Below are 17,111 nucleotides of genomic sequence, written 5' to 3'. Positions count from 1 at the left end.
GTTTTACATTGAACTTTTACTTAAAATTCCTCATTGAAATAAATATTCTAATTTACATAATAATCGAGCAATAAAAACAAATTACTATTAAAATAAAATTATTAAAATAAAATACTTTTCAATACAATGCAGTACAAGTAATGAATTATACATTACCAATATAAATTTACAAATAAAACTTTAAGAGAGAGAAAGAGAGAAGAGACAGAGAGGGAGGGAGAGAAAGCGAGAAGAGAGAAAGAGAGAGAGAGAGAGAGAGAGAGAGAGAGAGAGAGAGAGAGAGAGAGAGAGAGAGAGAGAGAGAGGGGGGAGAGAGAGAATGAGAGAGAGAGAGAGGAGAGAGAAAGAGAGAAGAGATGTTGATGATGAATGCTTTATTTATCAATCAACATCTCTATCAATCTAAGAATGGTCTCAAGGACAATTGTTACATCTACTGTGAAATACAATGGTTACTAAGTTTAACCTACTTCTAATTTGTTAAACATTAATTACATCGAATAGCATTATTTTTGTGGTCAATATGTTCCATCTATCCGTTTTACATTGAACTTTTACTTAAAATTGCTTATTGAAATGAATATTCTAATTTTCATAATAATTGAGCAATTAAAAACCAAATTACTAATCGAATAAAATATGTGAACAAAAATACTTTTCAATACAATGCGGTCCAAAAAATGAAATATAAATTACCAATATAAATCTACGAATAAAACTTTAGTCACTAAATAGTAAAAAACAAGACAAAATAACAAAAGAAGTTAAATTTAAGACATCATTCATAACTGGATAAGAGATGATTTTTAAGACGATTCTGTACATTTTTGATATTTTTATTTCATTTTATATATGAAGGGATTCTCGAAAGCCTTATTGCACCTTTTACTGAGAATGTCCTATTAAAATTTTTGGTTTTGTGCTTAATGACGAGAGAGAGGGAGTGAGAGGGAGGGTAAGAGAGAGAGAGAGAGAGTGAGGGAGAGAGTGAGAGAGTGAGAAATCCACGATATTTAGCCTATTTTAATTTAAATCTTTTAAGCTAAATTTATTTTCTTTGCATTTCATTTTTTTAAAGCCGTACATCATCATCGAAACGCCCTACAAACTTAAATGTAAAAAAATTCTTGATAGAAAAATCAATCATTCTAAAAGTTAATTAACTCGTCTTAAGAAAGAGGAATTTCCAGTTTCTAGGCTTCTTATAAATATTCATGAAATTTTTATTAATTGATCACGCTTCTGGTGTCAAATATCACATTTTTTAATGACGTCGTTTTATCATATCCGGGGAATAGTCCAATTATAAACATGAAGGTAAACCGAGAAAAACAAAAAATAAATTATCGATAGCTCGGTCTAGGCATAAAAGTAATTTTACTTTTATTTAGATCATATCCTCATTCCTTGAAAATGGAAGAAAATAAATAACATCGCAGACTTTGTCAGTTGAAAATGTTTGGATTGTTGTTCTTTTGCTTTCTTTAGTCCACAACTCTTCTTCCGAGTACGGTTATGTCGTTTAAAAGAATAATAAAAAAAAACCTCGTTGAAAATCATCGAAACTTTTTCCATTCGGAGCCAATCGGGCACAAAAGCACCAGGCAAACATCCATTGAAGACGCAGGCCCGTTGAATAGGGTTCACAATTGGCTCACGATGGATTGCTCGGATGCGATGTCCGTCAGGTAGAATTTAATGGTCACGCAAGGAAACACTTCACTTTCACAATACGGGATTGACAGAATGGAAAAGTGGTAGAAAAAAAGAAAATTAAAAAGAAAAAATATAATGGACAATTAATACGACGAACAGAAAGTCACTGAATTTCTCTTGTAAACTTGATTTTGTAATAGACTAATATAATGATTTCTTTGAGAAAACGGGAAAAATGCTGTTCAATTTTATTCGGTCCAAAAGTTAAAGAACCACACACACACTTCCTCCCTCTCTCTCTCTCTCTCTCTCTCTCTCTCTCTCTCTCTCTGTTTCCTTTCTCTCTCTCTCTCTCTTTGTCTCAATTCGAACTTTTTTAAGTATCACTGTATCTGTCTTTTTTGGTCTCATTGTTTCTCTTTCTCTCTCACTCTGTTTCCTTTCTTATACTATCACATTGTTCTCTCTGCTTTTCTTTCTCACTCTCTCTCCCCCTCTCACTCTTTCTCCCAAACATTTTTTTTCATAATTGTAGGATTTCTCCATGTTCGCTTTCGAGTGATGAATCAGAATTTTGATTATCACCGATCATTTTCGTCTGCCGATCTCTCGGTGATGGTCTATCACACACATTTCGCCTTCGTCAACGAGTCTGTTTCTGAATTTTCAAATTTTGCTCATTCTTTTTTAAGTCGTTCTCATTTTCTATAACCCTCATTCATACATTCCCTGTCTCCCTCTTCCTATTTCCCTCCCTCTATCCCGCCATTCACTCTCCCCCACTCTTTTTCTCTCTCACTCTCTCTCTCTTTCTCTCTCTCTCTCTCTCTCTCTCTCTCTCTCTCTCTCTCTCTCTCCCTCCCTCTTTTCTCTTTCAAACTTTTGATTTATTTCTCTTCCCCTCATGCTTTACCCCTCGTTTTCGTCCACTATCTTTCTTTATTTATATTTTCATCTTTCTCTTCTACTCTTCCATTTCTGTCACTATCTTTCCTTTCTTATTATCATTCTCTTCATGTTACTCTGCGTCTCATTTCTAGCTTTTGTTTTCTTTAACCCAAGTTCGTATAATTACTCTCTCACTCTTTCTATCTATCTCCCTACATCTCTATCTCCATCTCTATCTATCTATCTATTTATATTTATATTTCATAATTATTCGGCAACAATGATTCCAAATATTTGACATAACATTTGAGTAACAAATACAAATTTCACAAACTTTTTATATAATATTTTGTCACCGTTTTAAAAAATTAAAACGATTTCTACATAATTTGTATTATACTTTTGACAATTAAAAAAAAAAAACATTGCAAATTTATTGCATTAGTAGTCATTAAAAATATATGTTTGAAAATATTCTGAAATAATCCGAACGCGCTTTCCGTTCTAATACCGTGCAAACGACAATTTATTTTCGGGCGTTGTCTTGCCCATCGGACAAGAATGTGTTTTTGTGATAGAAGAAGTAAATAAAAAAAAAATCGACTGAATTGTTTTCACACAAAAACCATCCAAACCATAGATGTCCTATTATGGCTTAAAATGTGCTATATCTGAACCTCGGAGATAAAAATGAGTCCAGTGGGACGAGCACATATCCTTCTTAACTATTTACCAAGAGAACTCCGCCTCCCAAACGAGCAAATATTTAATTATGACTTTTACCTAATTAATAAAAACTGTCGTTATTTTAAGTTAACTTTTAAAATTATATACGAAAAGATTCGTCATTTTATGAATCGGCAATGGTAAAATTGCATAAAGGAGCAGTGATGACGAAAACAAAAACGTTATAATTATGTCATGTTTATGAGCTTTTATTGTTCATGGAACGGCTAAATATGATTACTTTTTATTAGATTTTATAAGCAGTGTTTCAGATAGTTTCGCAAAAAAAAACCTGTCTGTATAACGATAAAACCGCACGTGCTTTCTGATCAAATGACTCAGTTAAACAAAAATTCCCACATTTAACCTAATAAAATATTATTATTAATAACTCATTTTTATATAGTCTTTACTTAATGGTGCTGCGTTAACTACAGTACTATTATTTCTAATTTTTCCTATTTTTATTATGTGTTTTCTGTCAATTTATTTAACTATACGTTCACGACAATCTTTCGTTAATTCAAGTGTCAGATTTATTAACAATTTTGTGACCTTATTGTTATTCTGAGGGGACTCTAATCACAGAATAATGAATTCTCACTCTCTCTCTCTATCTATATATATATCTATCTATCTATCTATCTATCTATCTCGCTCTCTTTCTCTCTCTTCAAGATGAGACAGCATACAGAAAAATTGATTAATTCTCAAAAACTGGACTCCACGAGGAATTGGAAAGATCTGATAGGTATTCATTAATCTCAAAGCAAATTCTGATCGTCAAAAATATACAATTTTATCCCCACAACTGTATTCGTGACCATTTCACCGTGTGATTGTTATTAATCTGGGTTTTGTCCTATTCGACCGACTGGCAGAAGGGTATCTTGATTTTTTTCACCAAATAATTAATGCTTGAGTTTTTACTTTTTTATTATGTTAATTATGATTATTGCAATTTTTAAGGATGATAAAGAAATTGATAGAAAATAAATTTACTCGTTGTATTAAACACTAACGTTACGCAAAACTTTTAAAGTACTAATTATATAACTACCAATTTTTTTACTATTTTATTGCTTTGAATATTTTTTTAAACGTAATTAAGTTGGCAAACTAAAACCCAATTTCCACCGTTAAAAGAAAAAATAAAAAATCGTGTGTTTATGCTGGAAGTAAATCTAGAATTTTTCAAATCTATTAATGAGTATAACTTTATCTTAAAATAGACGATTTATTATAAAGTGTTGTGATTAGTGACCGTTAGTCGTTGATTTTTCAGAAATCGTGAGATGCGGTCTGGCGTGATGTAGGTTTCAGAAAAACATTTTCTTTATCGTGCCAACGTTTCGATCTTTATTGAGATCATCTTCAGGGCTCAAAGTGTTTGTTTTCTGCGTAATTGTGCCATTCTTCGTGTCGTGTTGAGAGTGCCATTATAATTATTTATTATAATGGGATAATTGAGTAGACAATTGGTATTTCAGTACATAACACACTCGGTACATTTGTCGCAATACATTTTCAATTGCTCCAAGAGCAGGGATGGGCACAAATTACATGAGATTTTTAAGGCCAAGCTTTCCATAGGACATCGGTCCGACTTAAATTATTTTAAATTTGCCAGATAACTTTTATAATAATATCTGTAACAACAAAACAAAATTTAAAATTGTAATCACGGTTAGACTTTAAAAAACGAAAACTATTAAAATTAGGTATGCTAAACAATCATAAATTTTATTTTCATCAGCAATGATTTTATTGATTTGACAAAAATAAAATGAAGTAATTCTACTCTTACATAAAATAAAATAGAAAATATTACTTTAAATATTTGAAAAGTTCTTATTTTGTAGCTAACAAAATAGTCGACAGATCAAAGAGTATGCTTATGAATTTATTCACAGGACGAATAACAAATAAATTTAATTAATTATACTTTTTACTTACTTACTCTAATGTCTTGGTTACGATGAAAACACTAGGACTTCGGTTAGGGATTGGTTCCAATCCTGCACTGGACACTAGCTTTTTCATCTTAATCAAAACTTTGACAAAATGAAAAATTAATTGAAGTAATTATAAGGTCAATTATGATTAATAATTACATATATGGATTAATAAATTAATTGATGAACTTAGACGTCTTACTCGGCCAGGACCTTGTGCTGATCTGTCTTAACCTGAGGTACGAAGTAGGCAAAAAAATGGTAAATAATAACACTCGAAAATAACGATAACAGTAAAACTAAACTGCAAAATAATATAAAAAAATTGTCTCACTCAGTGAGACACATGTATACATATGTACTTACATAATTATACACATTTCCTAAAATTAAGATAACTTCATAGAGTATACTGTGATTTTTTGTTTGACTAATTTTTCGATATAAATCTATTAAACTTACACAATGTTTATTTAACGACAATTTTTTTGAAATTATAAATTTACGGAAATACTTTATTTTGATAATAACTGAAGAAAGAAGAACGAAGGGAAAAGTGTGGGTGAGGGTATGGTTCACAAATCGCTAATCGTTTCCTAATCTTAATTGGTATTTATTCAATAATCATACAGCACTGTATTTATACCCTAATAACAATCATGATAACCTTTCGAGAATTAATTTAAAAAATTATAATGAGTTAACCATAAAAATAGGTTGAGTTTACTCAACGTAATTCCTGCTCTCTTGAATTCGAAAATAATTTAAATTTTTGGATTGTAGACTGTGCTGTTTATTGGATTGTTTTTCCTTCACAAATATAAATTTAGCAAAGTTAATATTTGTTAGAAGTTAATTTTTCCCATATTGCACATGAAAATGAAATAAATTTAATGAAAGTAATGCTCCTATTGGAAGATAAATGAAGTAAAGAGATAAATTTCTGGTGAAAAGACATTTCTTTAAACCATCATTGATACTGAAATTTCGCTCCTTAAGTCAAAGGTATGAGCCCATGTAAGGGTGTGGACGAGCTTTCCTCAGGGCTGACTCTATTCGGTCGAGACCGGAGGGAGCTCGCGGCCCGGAGAGGGGCGCGCAGTTATAAAAGCAAAGAGGGAGCGTTCGCCGGCAACAGAAACCGACAACCGAAACATGAAGTACGTCGTCGTTTTAGTGTTAGCGACCCTCGCGTCGGCCGAACTCGAGGAATGCTTCAGAAAGGATTCTATATCGTGCATTCAATTGGAACTTTACCGAAAAGCGAAAGGATTTTTCGACCAGGAGAAGATCGAACTGTTCGGCGGCTTGGCCCTCACCAAGAAGCAAGTGCCGGCCGAAGAGAGGGCCAGGAGTCTCAAAGAGGATTCGGATGTCGAGAACAAGCTCAATTCCGTGAACGACGTCGAAGCTAGGGAAGACGCGCTGGAAAACTTCGCACTCGGTCGGGCTGGAAAACTTCTCGAAGAGAGGAGCCTGACATGGAACTTGACTCCCTTGGTCAGCGACATCACTTCTGTAGGAAGGAGCATCTCCGATTCCATCCCGACTGAAGTTAAGGAAGGAGTGTCTTCTTTCCTCAATGAAGGTAAATCGATATGAAATTTCCAAATTAAATATATTTTAATTGGTTGAAAAATGCAGGAAGAGGAAAGAAGAAGAAGATCCTCCGCGCTTTGCTCCCGCTCCTCCTCGGTCTAAAATTGAAATTGGGAGGTTTCCTCGTCCTCTCGTACTTCGTGATCGCTTTGATCGCAAAGAAGGCTTTGTTAGCTTCCATCGTCTCCTTGGCCATCGCCGGGTTCATCGCCGTGAAGAAACTCCTCAGCCATCAAGGAGGACACGAGGTAAGGACGGACACCGTTGATTACGTGGACGGATGGTAAACTTCGATGTTTCAGGTGCACGAGGTGTCTCACGGCTGGTCCGGAGGATACGGAGGCGGCGGCGGAGTCGGCGGTTACAGCGCCGGAGGATGGGAAAGCTACGGAGGTGGACACGACGCTCACGGTTCCTACTCCAATAACGTTGCCCACACTATCGCCTACTCGGGACAGAAACCGGCATCAAGGTAGATACTGAGGTGAGATTCTCACCGAAAATTTTCAAAAATTTTCCGAAATATCTGGTGTGAGGGTTGTTTCCTAGAAAACGTGGCATATTGCGTTATCGAAGGGCAAAAATATGCGTTTTGCCAGTCTTAACTTTAAAAAACAGTGATTTTATTTTTATAGAAACCAAGTATTAATATTTATATTTTCTAAATTCATTAAATTAGTAATTAATTTTACCAAGTACTTAACGTTATTATAAGTTATAACGAGCTAAATAATATTCAAAGAAAAGAGGTAAAATGCGAAAGGTTGTAAGTTGAGACGGGGAGTTGGTGCCCGAGTAGATCGAAGTCACGATAGCTCTAGTTTTTAGAGCAGCGGCGTATTGAGCCGAAGGTCGTGGGTTCGAATCCCGATCGTGATACTAACTTTTTCATCTCAACCAAGACCTTACATAAAAAGACTAATTAATTGATTCAAAGAAAAGTTAAATTCTCTGAATACCTCAACATCAAAATTGAACATCTATGGGTTTAACTAAAATAACAAAATGCAAAGAAAAAAGATTTTGGACTACTCAAAATTTTTAAAGATAAAAATTAATGGATGGACAGAATATATTTACAAAACAATGTATATTAAGTCTGTAATAAAGCTGATGCTCTTAAGAATGTGATGAACTCCTAACAAAAAAGTTAAACGATGTATGCTTTTCATGTCACCATTCGTTTAGCATAGACATACCATTGTTTAATGTAGAAATAGCAGAACATTAGACATTAGTTTTTGGATAAAATTTCGAAATAAATCTCCGGATTTGTTAATAATTAATTATTTATTGTAACATTTCACCGACTAGAAGAAGGCTATTTGATTTACAATCAAAATCCACGATATTTTACATAAAATAAGAGAAATGTGACTAAACAAAATTTTCAAGAGATGAATCACGTTTACGGTTAGGGCTAAATGGGGCCACATCATATATTCAAGCAATTGACTTTGAAAATAGCCTAAATTTATAGTCTTTCAAATGGCCAAAGGAAAGTTCAGGGCAGAAAAATATTTATTACTTATATAAAATAAATCTGAAACATAACACAAAATTCTGCAGTTTCCGTATTTTATTTTGGTTCGACTGAGAATTTTTGACGATACAGCAAAATATTTTGGTCAAATAAAACCTGAACTTAAACCCACTTTAATCTTGAAATTTAAAATTTAAATCACGATCATATAAAATCAATCAAATTAAAAAGTAAACAAAATTATGTTACTTTTCTTAATGTAAAATTGATACTATAAAAAATATTTTAAAAATAACTTATTCTAGCTTACATCTTTAATGAAGAACTGAAAGGATGAAATTCCTCAATGAAGCGAGTGTAAACGGACCCACGACGCGACGGTTCAACGTATTTAAGTGTTAAAAATAAAATGTTTTAAAAAATTTTAATGAATGCATAAGAATTAAGTATTCTTTTTATGTAAGGTCTTGGTTGAGGTGAAAAAGCTAATGTCACGAGCGGGATTCGAACCCCCCCCTCAAAGCCGAAGGTCGTGGGTTCGAATCTCGCTCGTGACATTAGCTTTTTCACCTCAACCAAGACCTTACATAAAAAGAATACTTAATTCTTATGCATTCATTTGGTCAATTAGGCCACTAAAAATAATGGATTTAATAAGAATTAAGTTGTTCCAAGTTCTAACCTCATAAAGTCGTGTTTAGCATATTTTCTATATATAAGAATGAATTAAGTAAAGTAATAATAAGAAGTAAAGTAATTACTACTGCAGGAAGGCTTAACGTCGAACTTCCGATTTGGTGTCACCAACGAGGGTTTCAACCGATTTACAATTTTTTTATACCATTCCAAATAAATATCCATGGGCTATGCTGAACCCAGAACGCTCGGCTGGAAAACGAGTCGGTCGCCTTACCATTCGGCCCATAACCTAAAAAAATAAATTTTTTAATTTTATTAAATAATCCGGCAATGAAATATAAATATTCGATATTGTTTGTATTTCCGCTGCTGTATTGAATTTCAAGGTTAATTTAAGGTTAGTTTAAGGTTACAAATTTACAGTTGCTGTGTTTATTTACTTAAAATACCAGGACGCGGATATTTGGGTGTGCCGTTACTTTCTCAACTTACGGTAAAGAAGCTGTTCTATAAAAGCCGACACTTCATTAAACGTAGTGGAATGCCCATTTCGTGAAATGCCCTTGCGACCCCTTTCACGTACTGACAAACAAAAAAAAAACGGTATAAACGCTAAACGTGTTTTAGTCGCATATTGTTCGGAGAAATAAAAGATAATAAAGAGTATATTGCGCTTTTAAAACTACCGAGTGCACGTTTTAACGTGTCGACAATCGTTTGAACTCTTTGTTAGATCAGGTTCGCGATTTCAGTACTGACGCAGGTTTCAACCTACCAATTCCAAGGCGTGAAACGTGACTTATCCATCATTTAAACTCCATCCATCGGCGGTGTCGATACAAAGCGAAAATTCAATCAACTACGTTTCAATTTTGTCTCAATTAAATGATATTTAATAAAATAGTAGTTGTGGCCGGATTCTCCTAGTCATCTACGTTAGTGCTACGATTCGGTTTTAAAAACGCTACATGTCAAAGATTATTTACCCTTAAAAGTAAACAGCAACCATAGGCATGAAACAGAAATTAATTTTTTTCAAATCATTTTGTACTTTAATTAATTTATTAATTAGCGGATATGTAATTGACCAAGTGTGTGTGAGTGCAGCAAAAAAAAAAAAAAAAACTGGCCAATATGACCTTAACCTATGTACACTTGGAGATACTATTCTAATGTTTCCAAGCCCTTCAGAGCCGTTCATAAATTGTGAAATTATTAAATATAAAAGCAAACCATTAAATTAAAAAAATTTATATAAATTGATTTAAAGGTGAGTTAATATTTGCTTGGTATCGACCTCTTTTTTTTCTTCTAACACTCTTTCTATCTTCCAAAATGTTAGGTATAAGGTTTTACATTAAGAGAAAGAGAGAGCGAAAGGGAGGGAGTGAGTGAGTGAGAGAGAGAGAGGGAGAGAGTGAGCGAAAGAGAGGGAGGGGTTGCTTTGTCTGTCTTTTTCTACTGTAGCATTAGTTATTTCCTGATGTTATCTTTATCTTTCATTGATCGTCATTTCTCGTAATCATCTTTTAATATGAAAATATTGCACGGTTAAACCTATCATAAAAATTCATCCACAATGTTTCACTCAATCTGTCTCTTTCTCTGTCCTCTCTCTCTCTCTCTCTCTCTCTCTCTCTCTCTCTCTCTCTCGCGCGCTCACTGTCTTTCCCCTTGGAAGGGGGTATAGAGAGAGAGAGAGAGAGAGAGAGAGTGTGTGTATGTGTGTGTGTGTGTGTGTGTGTGTAAGAGAAACTGATTTGCCTGACTGACATTTTCTACTAAATAAGTATTACTTATTTCCTGATATGATCTTCATTTTCACTGATCGTCTTTTTCCGAAATCAACTTTTATTATGAAATGATTGGTCCAAATAGTTTCACTCAATATTTTTCTATATCTCTCTCTTTCTCTCTATCTACTCTATTTATACATATCTCACTCACTCTCTGACTTCTTTCCCTATCTTCTTTCACTTTTTCTTCTTACCTTCGTATCGAAAGGAGAGAGATGAGTATTGAGAGAACGAGAGAGATTTGTCTCACTGATTTTTTTCTACTGAAATATGTTGTATTAGTTTTTCCATATATCATATTTATCTTTTTAGCTTCGTCTTTTTTTGCAATCGACTTTCCTTAAGGAAAGATTTACGGTCATACAACAAAATGGCCCACACGGTTAAAGAGACAAAGGGAGGAACAAAAATACTATAAGCTGTCTGTTTTTAAATCGAAGACTATGCAATGGCCACCGAAATCATCAAAGTTTAATCAAACTTCGTTTCGTCTTTCTTTACTTTGCAGACACACTTATTTCATCTCTTTATCTTGATGAATCAATCTTTATAAATATTTACAAATTAAGATAAAAGCTGCAAAGATCGCGTAAGTTAAATGCAAAACACTAGGTCACGATCAATTGTTTTTATTTAATCGCGCAATGAACCTGAATAAACGATCACATTCGACCAAAAACATCTTTTGTTCACAAGAATGCAGTGAAATGAACCATAATTTTTGATGTCTCCCTTTTTTTATATTAGTTTTCCTTATATGATTTAGATGTTTTCCATAGATGAATATAGGCAGTAGAAATCCCAATTCCTCCATATAAGTATTTGTTGTTTTTTCTTCTTTCAACCCGTGCCACTTGCAGCAAATAAACTGCGACCCACTTCGATAGAATAGCGAGAAAGATTAAGCTCCCCGCCCCCTTTTAATACGCATTTGGAGGTCAGTGTGTCAAATACTTAGCCGGGATGACTTGCACGGAACAATGGCCGAGTCGTACATCCGCCGGGATAATCGGTCGAATCAACTGAACAGCTCTTAAAAGGTTAGCAAACTGGTTTATCTATGAGACCGCATAAATATTTAACTATGCTCGCCCTTCGGTATCATAACAATTTTAACTATCTTGTAGGAAAGTTATTATCACTAGGCATTGGAACTATAAACACATCATTTCTCAAAGGGCAATCCCTTTTAACGAACTTAAAAAAAAAAAAAAACAATTTACGCATATTTTTTAAAATTTAAATTTAATCTTTTAAGTTTCAGATATATTAAAGGTTAATAACAACAAATAACAAAGTCAGAATAAAAATAGGATGAAATACTCAACAAACTTGCTATGACTGTGGATTTATGATTATTACAATGAATTCATTCATTTTTTCGTTTTCATGTATACCTAGACAGAAGAAAACGTGTTTGATTGTAGTTAGAATTTATGTTTTTGTTTATTACTTATCGACCACTCTTTCTCTTTCCTGTTTTTGAGTTTTCTCCCCACGATTAGCCAAATTTGGATCCGGGTCGCCGTGGTGGACTGGAAAAAGCCGATCGCCATCATATATCAACCAATTAACGGTCGGAAACCGGTTGCCTTTGATGGAAGTGGGCTGAAATCCTGTGCATGTGATCGAGTTTTTGGAACAGCTCGTATTCAAAGGACATAACGGCTCCGAGGGATGGGCCTCACAGACTTATCCGTTTCCCAGTTCTTGTTTTTAATAGTTTTGATCTAGAAACCTCGGAAAACTAGGGTAAACAATTAAAACAGAGTAATTTGCGTTATCGGCGTGATGGAATAAATTAAAAATTTCACTTTAGATTGAAGGGAAAAATACATAATACGCGTTATATCTAAGATCTTATTGTTAAGACATTTAATGTTTTTTTAATTACCTGTACTTCTCCAGTTAAAATGTAAACAATTAAAATTTTCGCTTTAGATTGAAGAGAAAAATACATAATACACGTTATATCTAATATCTTATTGTTAAGACTTTTTTTTTTACTTAGCTGTTCCAGTTAAACTGTAAACAATTAAAACGCATAAAAAATTATTTTCACATATGATGGCTTCGAAAAGATCAAAGGTCACCGTTGTTATCTAGCCTAAAATAAGGTAATAATAATAATTAGAATAATATAATGATTCCTGTGCTTAATTTTTGGCAGTATATGTGCTTTAACAAATAACTCAGGAAAAAAGTTTCTCTCGTCAACTTCGTGAAGCTGAAACGCGTTTGAACGAAATCAAATCTCGTGAGACTTGATGGACTCGGTAGTTCGATTAAATCATTCAACTTAAAAATCACACTAAAAAAGTAATTTAGAGAAAATTTCGTGATGATAGATCAAGTGGTTAGAGCAGCGGCGTATTGAGCCGAAGGTCGTGGGTTCGAATTCCGCTTGTGATACTAACTTTTTCATCTCAACCAAGACCTATGATAAAAAGAATAATTAATTGAAATAATTAATATGTTTATTATGACCGCTAAACATATATAAGAAAGTAATTTTTTGATATCATTTTGTGATTTTGATCGGTCTGTTTTGTTATAGAAAGAATACCGGGATCTTTTTTCCATTTGAAGTGCCTATTTTTGTTTGACTTTTCTTCAACTAATAACTTTCCAAGTCACATCTGACCGTTGGTCACAAAGAACATGGCGCCGGCGGTAGAAAGCCGTTTCCGGGAGAGTTCGGCGCCGGGAGCGGAAGCCGCTCCTGCCCCGTCACCCTCTGTGAACTACCGACTCGGGGGAAATAAAAATACACAGAAATTTATCTTGTCCTTTCGAGCCGCATGTAAACAAGCCGGTGGTTTCCGTTATACTCCCACTCGGCTTAAATCCGCTAACCCAGAAACCCCTGTTGACACCTACGTCGTCCACCGCGGGCTGTAGGTGACCCTGGCTAATTGCTCTTACGCCGTGGACACCGACCGGTTTCTTAAGATTGGTTTCAAACCGAAATTACATTTCACGATAACCGGATAACCGTTAATTCTCGTTTTCTTTCTCATCTTTCTTTTTTAATAATAGAGTTGTTAACGGATTTTTGAAAGTTGTTATTAACGTTTAGATATATGAGCTTTACCGATTATGCTCGGCCTCCTGTTTCTTCAACGGACGGGATTAACGGACGATAAGCCAAGAAAATAAAATTTGAAAAAACGTATGGAGTTTGGTTAAAATTAAAAACATGCAAAAATCATAAACGTATTTTAATGCATTTTAAACCAAAAATTTACCTACCATATTTGTTCCAATTCAGTGGGAACTCCGATATGAGACTCGTCTATATAAGGCTCACCTCCGTTTACAGGACAGATACACCACTACTTACAAAACAATTTAAGTAGAGGACAAGGGCATTGTCTTGAAAATCTCTGAGTAGTAGAGAGGCCAGAATAATTTATTTATTATTGTTTTTTCAATTGGTAGCATAAACGATCTCTGAGTGTTGGAACAACGTCTAATTATGTTCACTATTCATAATATGTTCATTGAATTGGTATGTTTTCTCGAATATGTTAAATTCACCCTCACATCCAATCTGATTATTTTTTATGATTTTATTATTTTCCTAAATTCCGAAACTCCAGGATTTCAATTTAAATTCAAACCTTTTAATATAACCATAGCTCCAAATTGCCAAAACTTAAACAACTTGAATGTTAAGAAACATTGAAAGATCCCGTGTAGGAACATTAGCTGTTCAATTAAATCTTAACAAAATGCTAGGTGGGGAAAATTTTAACTATTTTATTTTATATTAATTATTTTAAATGATCATTTACTTTCAAAAGAATCATGAAATTATTTAAAATAAATATCTAACATCGTACATATTATTCTATAATATACATATAAAGGCATTTTTTATCACATGATAACATTTTTTTGGAGGGCAACTCTCAAAATAGGAAGACAGGATGTGATGTATATATATACTTTACTCAAAAGTTCATAAACACTGAAATTTACGCAGCTCCTTTATGGCAAGAATGATTGGCCAAGACGTCTGAAACGATCGTCAACTGATAATTTTGAAAAAATTTCTGCCTCGAGTGTTCGATTCGATTCGAAATCCTTTCCATCGAGATGTTGCAACAGGTTCCACTCGCATGATATTCAAATTATATATTTAAAAAATCCGGGATAAGACGGATTTGAAAGAAAGAAAAATACTGTTCCTTTCTCAAGCTCTCGAGGAAACTGCTTAGAAATACCTTCGAATAAAGTTATAATATTTGCCATAATGGCATCGACCCAATAAATTTATGGATTTTAGTTAGTAGAGTGAGCGAGATCAACCACTCGTTCACCTACATTTGTATTTATTTTTATCATTATTTGTAAACAGTTTAAATTACTAGAAATAGTTTGGAAGTCTTGATAAAAGGGGAAAATTAGGGAATTTTTCGAAAGCTTGAAAAAATAAATAAGGGCTTTTCTTTTGTTCAACTTGGCCTTATCCCTGATCTTTATTTAAAAGTATGATATTAGGATATCAATCACATCGAGATTAAATTCAAATTTAAATATTTTATTATCCAATTTTTAGTTGTTTAAGGACATAAGATATTATAAATGAAATTTAAACTCATACCATTTTAAACACAATAAACCAGATTAAAACAGTTAAGATAGCTGAAATTTAAAAATTTGTTTTGTTAAAATACTTCAAATGTTTGTTTGTCTGTCTGCTCAAAGGTTTTAAGGAACCTTTCTTCTTCAATAAGTAAATCGTGTTGCTTAAAAAGCAGATTAGGTCTGAATAATCTGTAACAACAAAATAATAACTTAAAATTTTGAATTTTGCTTACGAAAGTGGCTACCATAGAAGTGGGCAATTAAAAAAGAAAAATGAATACCATTCATCAATTTTATGAAGTTGTAATTAAATTGCTTATGTTCAAAGCTTTGTATCATCTGTTTATAATGTTTAAACTTATGGTTAAACTTGTTTAAAAACAGGTCAACATTAATTAGCTATATCTCACCATTAGGATTAATTAATATACGAGTAAAATCACTGTTTTAAAGTTTATACAAGGAGTAATACTAGCACAAATTTAAAAAAGTTAATGCAATTTGAATTTTTTAATTATCAACATAAACATATTTGCATGGTTATTTTGTGAGATGAATTCCCGTTCAATGTTCACGTATAAAAAAATTATTCACGCCAACTGCCCGCGACAGCCTACTGGACACAGTTGCGGTGTTCACGGCCTATAGGACACCTCTGTCTGACTGTTAAAAACTAATATATTAACTATTCTGTTTCAGATCCGGTGTGATGAGGCCTTGAGGAAAAACATGGGACGAGGATCGATCTTCGGACCCGTACTGTACATATTACCGCGACGACATATTACCGATGACCCGACCTAAGCGATACTAGTCGTTAAAACAAACTGACGTAAAACGTACACAACGTACTACGAGCTCTCAGGGGTGACGACGAGACGACGATGACCGTTATTTATTATATTTATTAAATCTCTTCTTGTTCTTCTTCTTCCCTTCGGGCGAAAAAAATTGTTATTCGATAATTCTTATTGACGATTTTGTTAATTTTTTATTGGTTGTTTTGCCCTGAACGACTTCTAAGCAACCAAAGACAATTGAAAAGATTTATAGAAGGTTATTATTGAATTATTTTTGTACTTTTTAATAAACATTTTATTTTTAATTTAATTTGTATTTTCTTTTATTTTTTGTATATTCCCCAGACTGCAACCATCGGTTTGAAATAATATTGAATATATAATTTTTTATACTAACTGCAGCTAATTATCTTGCAATAATAATTTTTTTATTGAAAAAATATTGTATGAATTTGATATCAATCATTTTCGTAGTGATTCACTACTTAAATTTCTTGGATGCTTCGTAATTCTGCACGTTTCATTGAAAATATACAATACACGGATCTGACAAGAAAAAGCGAGACTAGAGGAACCTGGATGATTAAAACTCTAATCTCGTTTCATCAGCCAGTTTTTAAATACCTATCTTTTAGATTAGTTAGAAATCTATAATAATTATGGAATAAATAAACATAATTTTATTTTGTGTGGTATTTAGTGACCGTTAGTTAATGATTATTTGTAGATCGTGAGATGCGGTCTGGTGTGACCTAGGTTTTAGAAAAACATTTTTTTATCGTGCCAACGTTTCGATCTTTATTAAGATCATCTTCAGAGCCCAAAGTGTTTATTTCTGTGTAGATGTGTCATTCTTATGCGTCGTGTTTGGGCACTTTAACACGACAGACAAGAATGACACATCTACACAGAAAACAACACTTTGAGCTCTGAAGATGATGTCAATAAAGATCGAAACGTTGGCACAATAAAGAAA

At 33.3% G+C, this 17,111-nt stretch overlaps 1 protein-coding gene across 2 annotated transcripts; it reads left to right on the top strand.

Annotated features, from left to right (window-relative positions):
- The first annotated feature begins 6,373 nt into the window (after positions 1–6,373).
- Positions 6,374–16,416, top strand: LOC106662090. Of its 2 annotated transcripts, none has more exons than XM_014385900.1 (4): positions 6,374–6,813; positions 6,870–7,072; positions 7,127–7,296; positions 16,035–16,416. In XM_014385900.1, exons 1-4 carry the CDS (start codon positions 6,381–6,383, stop codon positions 16,054–16,056), a joined length of 828 nt encoding a protein of 275 aa, XP_014241386.1. In that variant the 5' UTR covers positions 6,374–6,380; the 3' UTR covers positions 16,057–16,416. The 2 variants fall into 2 exon arrangements, with proteins under 2 accessions (XP_014241386.1, XP_014241387.1); XM_014385901.1 differs by having other exon boundaries at positions 7,127–7,308.
- The last annotated feature ends 695 nt before the right edge of the window (positions 16,417–17,111 follow it).

This window comes from Cimex lectularius, unplaced genomic scaffold (assembly GCF_000648675.2).
Source record: "Cimex lectularius strain Harlan isolate CLEC.00 unplaced genomic scaffold, Clec_2.1 scaffold51, whole genome shotgun sequence".
Lineage (NCBI taxonomy): Eukaryota > Metazoa > Arthropoda > Insecta > Hemiptera > Cimicidae > Cimex > Cimex lectularius.
The sequence above is the reverse complement of the archived record's forward strand: the minus strand, read 5'-3'. Positions and strand labels throughout refer to the sequence as shown.